At 34.5% G+C, this 11,419-nt stretch overlaps 1 protein-coding gene across 1 annotated transcript; it reads right to left on the bottom strand.

Moving 5' to 3' along the window:
* Window positions 1-6,723: 6,723 nt before the first annotated feature.
* On the bottom strand, window positions 6,724-10,418 carry LOC117928299. Its single transcript, XM_034848205.1, has 5 exons — window positions 10,199-10,418; window positions 9,943-10,092; window positions 9,645-9,755; window positions 8,421-8,875; window positions 6,724-7,494 (listed from the first exon to the last, which is right to left on the bottom strand). Exons 1-5 carry the CDS (start codon window positions 10,416-10,418, stop codon window positions 7,249-7,251), a joined length of 1,182 nt encoding a protein of 393 aa, XP_034704096.1. The 3' UTR covers window positions 6,724-7,248.
* Window positions 10,419-11,419: the final 1,001 nt, after the last annotated feature.

Here is an 11,419-nt window from a genome sequence, read left to right as displayed (position 1 = left end):
GACCAGCCTAACAAACTCAACAATGATCTCAACAAATCAATAATTGATTATAGGTATAATCACCACAAGATAACCAATTCAACAAACTCAATAACTAATTAACCAATCAATCTAATATATTCAAGATCTTTAACCAAAATATATGAAAGAATAAATATAAACCTTTTAGAATAGCCCTACAAGGTAGTAGCTTAAAACAAATTAACTTATTCTAGGCAATTCAAATGTAATATCAAATTGATATGAAATGAGGCACAAGATTTTTTACATGGAAAACCTCCATAAACTATGGAGATAAAACAACCACAAAGTCTAAGACCTATTAATTGAAATCCACTATTCAAAATCAAGTCACACAGATTTACGTAGTTGTTTTATCCTAAAGACTTACTCTCTAGTGCTTACAACTTAATCCATGTTTTCGACGCAGCAACATCCTGTTGCTCCCTAATAAATCCTTCAATCCCTCCGAAGGGATTATAGTCTTCAACCAACAATTCAAAGAATCAAATCCTTAAATGAGAGAACGGGAATGGTGTGGCAATAAGGCTTTTCTCACCATGAGTCCCTCTAAAGAATAAGAGGTCTCTTAGCAATCTCCAAGATCTTTATGATCTTTGCAACCTTCGATCTCTGAGCATGAATCTCTAATCCTCGAAGGGTTACAAGATAGGTATATATAAGCAAAGCCAAAGAGTCCCAGCATCTTAAGTTTCCAAATTTGAGTTTGGGTGAATTCATTCAAAATATGTTCCTAAACTCAGCAGGATTGTCATGATGATTTGAGCGAACTTAGATTACTTAAGCGGTTTCTACCGCTTAAATGGCCCCTGCTTTTTAAAAAATCATTTTAAAAATATTTTAAGCTCAAAAATTGATACTAAACCTTTTATACCTCAAATGAGCCTTATATGCTATAAGTCAAACCCTTTTAGACGTACTTGTGAGTTCTTGGTTAGATGAACAACAACCCTTGATCTTCAATGGAAAGCAAGTCACTATCTAAAAAGACTTATATGCCCAAACATAAATTGGAACAAAATTGCCAACATATAAACAAGACTCCATGTCCTAACAAAGGCGAATTCACATCAAAAGAATTTAGAGAATATTGTAAAAATTATAGGATTCATCATCCTTTATTTAATGGTTTCATATTTTCCATAACAAAATGGTGTAATTAAAAGGAAAATTAGAATTATGTTTTTTTTATATGGCTTGAAGTATATTGAAGAGTAAGAAGATGCCTAAAGAATTTTGGGTCAAAGCAATTGATTTTGCAGTTTATTTGTTAAATTGTTCTCCTAATCAAAGTGTATGAAATAAAGCACCAAACAAATTTTGAATAAATGAAAGCTAGGTATTTCACATTTGAGAGTATTTGGAAGCATTGCATATGCCATGTGTTGAATCAATCACGATCAAAGTTAGATGACAAGAGCAGAAAATATATCTTCATTGTTATGACTCAAGCTCCAAGTTTATAAATTATACAATCCAAACAATAGTAAGATTATTATTAGTAAAGATGTCAAGTTGAATGAAAAAGAATCATAAGGATTGGAGTGCTCAAGAAGGTGACTATGATACTTCCGTATATGAAGAAAAAGAACAAACAAGAGGAAGTTTACAAGAAATTGCTACTCCACTTTCATCACCACCTCCTTTAACTCAGGAAGTTTCAACATCATCCTCATTGCAAAGCTCAACTGAAAAGACACCAGGTTTTAAAAGTTTACAAGAGATTTATGAGGTAACAAAATATTAAAATGATCTAACTCTTTTTTTTTTCTTTTTTTCTTTTTTGTAAATTGTGAACCAATAAGTTTTGAAAAAGCAATTCAAGAACAAAGATAGAAAAATGCAATGGCTGGGGAAATAAAAGCAATAAGGAAGAGTTACATATGAGAATTAAATCCTCTTTCAAAAGAGAAAAAAACAATTAGAGTAAGATGGGTATACAAAGGAAAAAAATATGTGAAAGGTGTAATGAGATACAAAGCAAAATTGGTGGCTAAGATGTCAAATGTGTTCCCAAAATATTTTAGGGCTAGTAGGAGTTTGTTAGGTTTGAGCCCTAGAAAGCATGACATGATGTAACAGATTGAGATTCATTTATAAATTTATTTATTCATTTTTCTTGGTTTCCCTTTATCTCATATGCATTAATAAGTTATCTAAGCATACATGCCCATATTACTTGCATTGTACATGTTTTGGGTGCATTAGAAGTTACATAGAAGATTTAAATTATGGGTTCCTTGCAAAGTGATGAATTGTCTATAGTCAGTTCATGGATTTAGGAAATTCATTTGAGAATATAGTGTACTACCTCCTAATTGGAGGGATGACTTGTCTTGGTCATCAAAATAATTTTTCTATGGTCAACGCACTAGTGTTTATGATGCACACTAGACAAGATCTATGGTGAATCATGACATAAGGCTATTAATTGTCATGATTAACCAAGCTACTATACTGCATGGACTTTTAACCTTGGGAAGGTATTGAGCATGTGATAAAATCAACAAGTGACTTTGACTTATAGGTGAGACACTATTGTGGTCACATATCGTGGATTGGATCATTATTGATGGAGGTTGGTGACAACAGGTATTCTCAATAAAGGCACCATGATCTCATGGGTTTAAGAGTGTGTGTCCCATTGGGTGATCTAAAGGACATATGATCTAAAAGACTATAGCCATAGCAGTTTCTTTTATGGAAATTTGACATATGTTCCTTAGAGCTAGAGTATGTCAATTTATCACATAATAAGGAGGAATTTTAACTCAAGGATTGGAAAGATAATCTTGATAGGTGATAACATTATCTTGTTAGATTATGAACACTAATTTATGGGAAGTTTACATGTAAAGATAGTAGGTCATAGACCCAAGCTTCATCTCATTGTTATTTATGTAAGGTATTAGAGTGTAGTTGATTCTCTATAGTGTGATATTGAATCAATTTCATAATTGGATTTTGAGGGAGCCAATACTCCTATGGGTCCCAGTGACCTCCACTTAAGCTCCTATACCTTGATGGCATGGTCTATGAGGGTTGGATTGGCTTTAGGTTTATTTTTGTGCATAAATCCATTTTGGTAATTACACAAGGTTACACAGGGGTTAGTGAACAAGGTCTTTGGATTGGTCGCATTGATTAATTAGATGACCCTATGAGGTGAATTAATCTATTATGACTTATTTTGGGCTAGATGAAGTGACTTAAGCCTTTGGTAGGATCAAGCCGCTTGAACCAATTAGAGAACCCTATAAATACCCCATTAGAGGTTAGGGGTTCTGGTTAGTCATCTTCCACCATCCAGAAAGAAAACAGTCTTAGCCTCCTCCCTTCTAAAGACTTATCTTTGGAGTACTAAGATTAAAGTTAGAGCTATCGGGCAGAAGATCTTGAGTGTATGAGACCTTTAAATACTTCAGGCTTCAATTTCACCTCGTGGATTTGATATGGGAACATCCAAACCAAGGTATTGTATTCTATTGCTCTTTAATCTAGAACCATTTTGTTAAAAATGATAGCTTTGCTTCTATTACTTAGGGCTTAGAGGCTTAAAAAGTTTTTACATTCACTTAATCTAATTTGAGTATAAGGAATGAAATGATTTGGGTTTCCATACAGATAGTTCCTTATGTGAATGCAATTGAAAGTTTAATGTATGTTATGTTGGGTACTTGACTTAGCATATGCTTCATAGTTGGATTGGTCAATCATTACCAAAGTAATGCAAGCCTTGTTCATTGACAAGTAGTTAACACGATTTTTCATTACCTCTAAGGGATTAGAGATTAAAAAGATATTGTGATGCAGATTAGGCTAGTAATAGATATTAGTGCAAATCTACTACAGGATATGCTTTCTTACTTAATGGTATAGTTGTTACTTAGTGTAGTAAGAAGCAATCTTACATTACTCTATCCACTATTAAGTCAAAGTATGTGGCTTGTTCAATGGTCGTACTGGAGTTTGTCTGGTTAAGGAGATTTTTCCAATGTCTGAAAGTCACGACTCTAACCAAAGAGCCCATCACTATTTTAAGTGATAGCATGGCTACTCTAGTAAGGATCCTAAATACCATGGTAGAACCAAACACATAGATATTCGTTTTCACTACACTCGAGACATTATTGTACAAAAGGAGGTAGCCTTGAAACATATCTCAACCAATAAACTAATGGTTGATCCGCTTACTAAAACCACTGCTAAAGATGTCTTTCAGACTTATGTGAGGAGTTTGGGACTTTGTAGACTTTGATGTGTTTTTTATTTTTGGAAACCTCTTATAGTAATATTTTATGGGTATCTTATGCATTTATTCCTAATAGATGTGGATTTTTTTATTTTAGTTTGACTAATACCAACAACATACATTATTTTTATCTTATGCATTTTATCAGTCCATTCATATGGATAATCATCTTGTTGCTTAGATGGCGAGCAAGATGAGACAATATTTATTTTAGCGTTAAGAAAGTGAGCAAAATAAACTATATATTTGGAACGTCGCCTTAGCTAAGCTAAGATGAGACATATCATATTGTATGTGCTATCTATGACTATTAGAGGAAGTGATTGGATGGATCCTTACTCTGATAATATGTGAACCCTTATAAGCTACTATGAAGTCTACTTTATACCCTTGAACCTAGGACTATGTCATGAAGTAAGGGCAAGATGTTGCTACATTAACATGTAACCCAAGGATCATGATTGATACGATTTAAGGAATATGTTAGGAAAGTGGTCAAACCTAAATGAATTGGCACCAATGGTTAGGAAAGATTGTTAGTAACACACCACCATCTATAGCTCGTAGTCTAAACAGTTATATTAACTTTGTGTTCGATAGAATTATGAGTACAAATATGTAACATAAGTTGGGATTAAGCATTTTTAATTTAGATATGACTCATTAAGGGGTTTTTAAAGGTTCTTGAATTGGTGTGATTGACAAGTCTGGGGTATAAACGAGATATTTTATTTTGAGTGATATGTTGTGCTAGTGGGATGGACACTTAGCATAAGCACTCCTACTTTACAGGTTCTTGTCATGTCATATGCTCGACTTTCTATATGCAGAAAAGGACTTGATGCAAGATTAAGAGAAAAGAGAATCCAATGTGGTTGAACGAGAGATGTTAGAATTCAAATTTTCTTTTTAAACTCGTTGTCCACATATGGGTTAAAAGAAAGGAGAATGAATAAGTAGATAATAGTCCATGAAATTCAAAATTTGTTTTTGAATTAAATTGGTTAAAAACATAATGGAGATAATTATCCATTCAGATTAGAATCCTTATTTTTCACCAATAAGGTTGCCTATAAGACTCATTGGTGAGCCCAACAATCTTTTTTTCTCTAGAAGATTTGAGCTTCTCCATCTGTCCTTTTATTTTCTCTCGATCAAGTTTTTCTTGGCGTCCACTTACACTTAGAATCTAGAGGGTGGAGTAATAACAAACTCTAGTAGTTTCTTCGAAGAAGGAAGTTACCAACATTAAAGACTGTAATTCAGGTTACAAAGATCTTTCACAGGTATTTATCTAGACTATAATTTTAACTTTTATCTTGCAAAAACAATTTTCTTTATATCCTCTAATGGATTAAGAATTATTTGTATGTTATTAACTCAACTAAAAATAATGATACCTCTACTAATTCATCAATGAGATTGTATAATAATAGAAAAACTTGGAGTTTGTAATTAGCATATTCATGACTCAACTCTCTTTCCCATTTGACAACTACCACAAATAAAAGGCTTTGTAGAACAAATTTGAGATAGCAATAACTTTCTTAATTAGCTTCTACTACCTTTAAAAGCAAGGAGTGAGGATGTCTTATTCTTTGATGTCAAATTTCTAAAGAAGCTATATAGTAAGTCGATCTTTATCATAAAAATAAAACTAAATTAAGAAAATTAATAAAGCTAGAAAATGAAAAGCCATGAGAATACCCTTTTGCAACTACAATTATTTGATAGCATAGACCCTAGAAAAAAGATAATATACACCATACAAAAATCTCAAAATCATGTTCTTCTTAAAAAATTACCTTTATAAAGGAGAGATGAAAGTTCACAAATAAGATATACAAGTGGATTTTCTCTTACATGCATGAAGAAGGAGGTATAGTCAAAAAAATAATCCGGTTTGAAAAGGAAATGCAAGATAAGGGTCATAATAAATGGGGGAAGAACTGGTATCAATAGACATAGACATACAAGAGGAATGAATGGGTATAAACTAAAAAGTCATCACAAGTTATTGTAGGGGCAAAAACGGAATAACTTAATTGGCATACAAGGAGAATGATTGATAATGAATTAAAAAGCAATTACGAAGTATTGTTGGGGTTTCTTAGGCTAACATGAGAAAGAAATTTTTTGAAAGGGCATTTTGGGTACAACATTCTGCAAGCCTATTTAATTTAAACAACATTTTTCATGTTTATATTATTTATCTAATTTAACTTAGAAATATTTTTAATTTTATAACAAAAGCATTATTAAAAACTATATTATAATCATCAAAATAGTGCAATAAATGTATCATCTGTGTTGACTATTTTTTTTAAAGAGTCAAAAGAGCATATCAAATTACTGATATTAATTAAGTTTTGGTGTATGGGGAGAGGGGAAGAGAAGAATATCAACTTCATTCATGAAATTTTAATAAACGAAGCATGAGATAAGGTATCTTAAAACCACCAACAAAAATGGTCATAATTAAATAAAATATATACAAATAAATGATAACCCACAAACTCAACTCCTGGCCTGGCCCCAAGGAGGTTGGCTTTTCCAGGAGTAAATAAATAAAAATTCAACCTGAAGCTAAAAAAGAGAAGGCAAAATCATGAACGCTAGGCATCGTCCTCCAAACCGGGCGGTGGCACATTGCTAAAATAAGTACATATGAGATCAAGGTACAGTGGAAACTGGGCTACAGCAAAAGAAGTTGCTGGCAGGCAGGTTACTGCATATACTGGGAATGCTGCAATTTTGAGTTCATCTTTGAGCACAAAGAAGTGGCCAGCGCAGAAAAAGACCGAGATCGCCGCTATGGATATGAAAAGAGAAGTTAATCCAGCCAAAAGCTTTCTGGGCAACTCTTTGCCAGAGTCTTTTTCTTCGTACCTGGATGTGAGAATTGCAAGAAACGTGACAGTGGAGGTGACCAAGGCAAAGAGCAATGAGTGATGAAATTGCAAAGATACCAAATGCTAGCTGCTACTCAAGATTCGGTTTTCCGCTCCCCTCCTTGGTGCCGCCGGTACAGCAGTTGATGTGGCGAAGGCGACAGTTGCAATGAGTGTTGCTACCAACGAGCATGAGGTGGCTGTGTTATTTAGCCATTGCCCACCCTTTTGCACCAGATCTCTGTGTTCACGGGTGAAAATCTGCTTTGCAGACTCGTTTTCATTGTTGTGGAAACGGAAGAAATTTGGTGGCATGGACTTCTTCACATACTGCCATAAAATGTAAGTTAATTAGTCAGTGCATAAAAGGAACATCAGGATATGAAGAAAAAGACCCAAGTAGTCAAAAGTAAGCCAAGGCGTGTAGTACTTAATGTGTAGGAACCCAAAACTTAGTTGAAGATGGTGCTTTCTTCAAGGTTAATGTTGATCAAAGATGGCACTTGTTAAATATTGGGAGGTGTCTCAAACTTATAATTAGAATATATATATATATATATATATATATATATATATATATATATATATATATCGTAAAAGGAATATTATATAGAACGTTTTTTATAAGTTTATATGCTATTGTAATTAGATTCCTTATATTCCTATATAAATATTCTAAGCCTTTATAGGGAAAAGTCATGAGAAAGAGATGAACTCATGAGGACTATACGTAGTGGATAAAAATGTGAGGAAAAAGCGAAAGATAGTCGGTGGAGAAAGAGGACTCATCAGGATGTAGATGTGAGAAAAAGTGAGAGACACTTGATGGAGTAAAATAGTCCATAGTACTTTAGGGTAAAGATACAAAGAGTGAAGAAAAGTGAGATGTTTCAAAACCCAATAGTTGCATCTAATTTTATTCTTTATAATGTTCTTTATTGTATAGTGAAATGTTCTTTCTCATCTATAAAGATAAGCATGATAGGTCAAACCACATTAAAACGTTTCTATGTGGTTTGCTTTATTTTTTATTTTACTTTTTTTGTCATTCTATTAATATGTTTATGTTGACATTTTCGCATGCACAACAAGTGGTATCAAATGTTCCACATGCACAACATTAAAGACATTAAAATTGTCCCAAAAAAAAAACACAATAACAGGCTAAAGGATAAAGAAACTTTGCCTTGATCTTATACCTTTCTTGAGGTGAATAAAGAGTTAAAATACCATGAAAAGAATATAATGTCTCATACCTCATACCATTTGACTTCCCATTGCATTTGCAATGCAACACCAGGAGTGAGCCAAGGCTGATAATCTGCAAACATGGCAGCCAGATGCAATGCACTGTTCCCTTTATTATCAACAGCACCAAATACGCTATCCTTCACAATATTTCTCTTCAGGAAGAGCTCATACACATGGGGGTGCCTATTCTCCACCGCCAATAGCACTATATTCTTCTTGTTGGAGTCTATGTCACGAATGGCCATGGGGTAAAGATCAAGGATTCTCTCCACCATTTCTTTGATACCATTCTTTTCTGTAATCAATATTGGTGTTTCCAGTACTCCCATCCCTTCAGTTTTCATCTTGGTTTCCAAGAGAAGCTCATCATCCAATTTTTTGGCAGCTTGACCTGCTACAATTATTGGTTCATCCCAGATGCTGGCTTTACCCAGCCTGGGCAGTAGAGACCAGTTGGGATCTGTTACCAGGTTGAAAATTAAAACATCCTTAATTTCAGCATGTGTAGACCAAAACCAAATAAAGAAAATTCAACAGGATTTGTTTGGATAATATTAATAATTAAAAATATTGTGCAATCCTATGCTAGAATATCCAGAACAACGAAAAAAGTGATAAGCTGGGAATGGTTAGAATTAGATATGAATTGCATTTATTCCTAGTATAACTCTAAGAAAACCTGTTGCAACAATATTAGAATAAAAAGTTTTTATTAAGCTTTCCATTTTACTCATAACAACAAAAATTTATCCTTTTGATTATCATCGGCTTTTAGGACACAACTACACGCCACCCAATTGATGTTTAGAAGTTCCAAAGTTTTCTTTCTTAATTACATGTAGCAGTAGAATGGTAATTAATTTACCAACATAGCATTGCTAGGAAGTTGATATATGATTGGTAAATACTCTTGTAAAGATCAGGAACATCTTAAGAAAATAAGGAGGAAAGTCCATATGAATCACCAATATATTCATCTACTTTTGCTGAATGCAGACTAAGCTACAATGTATGCATTTACCACATATGTGCTTTTTGAAGCATCAATCTGGATTATAAAGAAAAGGCAGCCACATGTCAAAATTAATGTTGGCATCTCCAACTGCTTGGAAAGTTAGTTATTTGATGATAGTATAATTTCTTTAGATTCATATCACATCATGTTCTGTGAGTGGTTGATACATGTTTAGACAAATATGACTATAAAGAAAACAATTCCTTTCACCCACCTGTAAATACATTAATCTTGCTCCAAAGCACTCGCAATAAGTCGGTACGTGTTTGTTTTTCAGAGTTCTTGTCATCTCCAAGTGGGCGGTGGACCTCAGGGACAAGTATACCTTGAAAAATGGTAAAGGCGATTTACATATCGATACAGCAATTAAAATGAGTACATAGTAACACATTGATCACAGCAGAAATTAAACTCGTGTGGTTTGTTTGGATAGCAAAAATAAAGGTGTACGAGGGGTATTCACGGATTTCAATACTGCCAACATTATGATTAGGTTGGTTGGGAATACTTACAATGATAAATGAGTTTGGCAACTGGACTGAGGTGAGTTCCACTTCTGAATGCAGTAGGCTTATTTGCCAGAAAATGGAGAGGGCTGGTTCCCCTGTCGCTGATGGTGTTAACAAGATCTTCGTACTGTTGAGCTATTAGATATGCCAATTCTGTCAAGAACAACCAAAGTGTTCACAAAAAATATTCAGAAATATATACAAAAGCATATTTGGACATATACACCCAAGACTACTATGTCTGGATCAAAATACTTACTGGAGTGTCCTCCAGCGATGGCACAGTGAAGAATTGTTTCACCATTTTTGTTCCGAAGCTTCCCATAAAATTGGGCTCGGCTGCCAGACATATCCAGGAGGCAAAAGAAAGCGCCAATCTTACCATGGCGAGCAGCCACGAAGAGAGGAGTTTCGAGTTCTTTGTTGCAAACACCACGAGTATGGATGGCCGCAAGCAATGTGTAAGCACATTGACACATTTCCTATTGCTGCTGCCAAATGAGAGGGGTATCCCCTTGCTCCTTTTTTATGTGGAGAACATCCTTTTGTTACCAATAACCTGCACTAGTTTTGAACAATGCTTTCTTGACGATCCAAGACAGCTATATGGAGTGCTGTGTGCCTTTCGTGATCTTTTCCCGCCGGCCCAGGCCTGGTCCTCGTATATCGTCACTACTGCTTCCCAATCTCCTTCCATGGATTTTTCAAATAAGTATCTCCTGTCTGATTCACTCATTATAGGAACATTTCCAATGCTTCCACCCATCTCGTAACAACTACAAGGAAAAGACGAGGTGTACAGAGAAGAAGCTGCTCAGTTTCTACTCTATGACAATGTTCTTCATGTCCCCCTCTCCAATAAATTGAAGGTAGCTAGCGAGATACTTTGCCCCAGATCTGGGATTAGAACAAGGGAGACCCCATTAAAGACGTGCCTGGCCATGTGACAGAGCAGCCTTTCTGTCTGAAAAAGCGAACATATAAAATCAAACTAATCAAATCATATTGTTCTCTAATCACGCAATCTCTAAGATGCCTAACCCTTTTGTTTTCTCACCACTTTTTCAAGGCACTTCAGCATCTTGCGGAACATTTATTGGCATTAGGATTTTACTTCTATATTACTGAATAGCATTGCCTTTTACCTGTGGAGCCCAGATAGATACAAGAGCAAAAGAAAAGAATTACAGAAATAAAAAATCAAAAAGAAAAGGAACGATTCTCATCTCTTTTTGATATTATAATAATTTAACTTAGAATCAGCTAGGAACATAGTACCGAGCAGCAGAGAAAAGCAATATTTTCAAAATCAAACCTGTTGTTGAACCAGAAAAATTGCTAGGTCAGGATGACCAAGCTAGCACCTTGGGAGAAGTTTGAATTTAAGCTTAGTCCAGCAAAGGAAGCCTCAAAACTGTTAGGAGTTTCATCACTATTCTTGTGATAATGATAAAAGAATCGGGGGCAATATGACGAATTT

Source organism: Vitis riparia, chromosome 13 (assembly GCF_004353265.1).
Source record: "Vitis riparia cultivar Riparia Gloire de Montpellier isolate 1030 chromosome 13, EGFV_Vit.rip_1.0, whole genome shotgun sequence".
Taxonomy (NCBI): domain Eukaryota; kingdom Viridiplantae; phylum Streptophyta; class Magnoliopsida; order Vitales; family Vitaceae; genus Vitis; species Vitis riparia.
Note: the sequence above shows the minus strand (reverse complement) of the source record. Positions and strands in the feature narration are given on the sequence as shown.

Excerpts from the sequence above, each read along its gene's own strand:
- LOC117928299 (XM_034848205.1), bottom strand. The coding sequence starts at position 10,418 with ATGTGTCAATGTGCTTACACATTGCTTGCGGCCATCCATACTCGTGGT. Across the intron at positions 10,093-10,198 it reads CATCGCTGGAGGACACTCCA|AATTGGCATATCTAATAGCT; the intron begins GTAAGTATTTTG and ends TGTTCTTGACAG. Across the intron at positions 8,876-9,644 it reads CAAGATTAATGTATTTACAG|ATCCCAACTGGTCTCTACTG; the intron begins GTGGGTGAAAGG and ends ACCTGGTAACAG.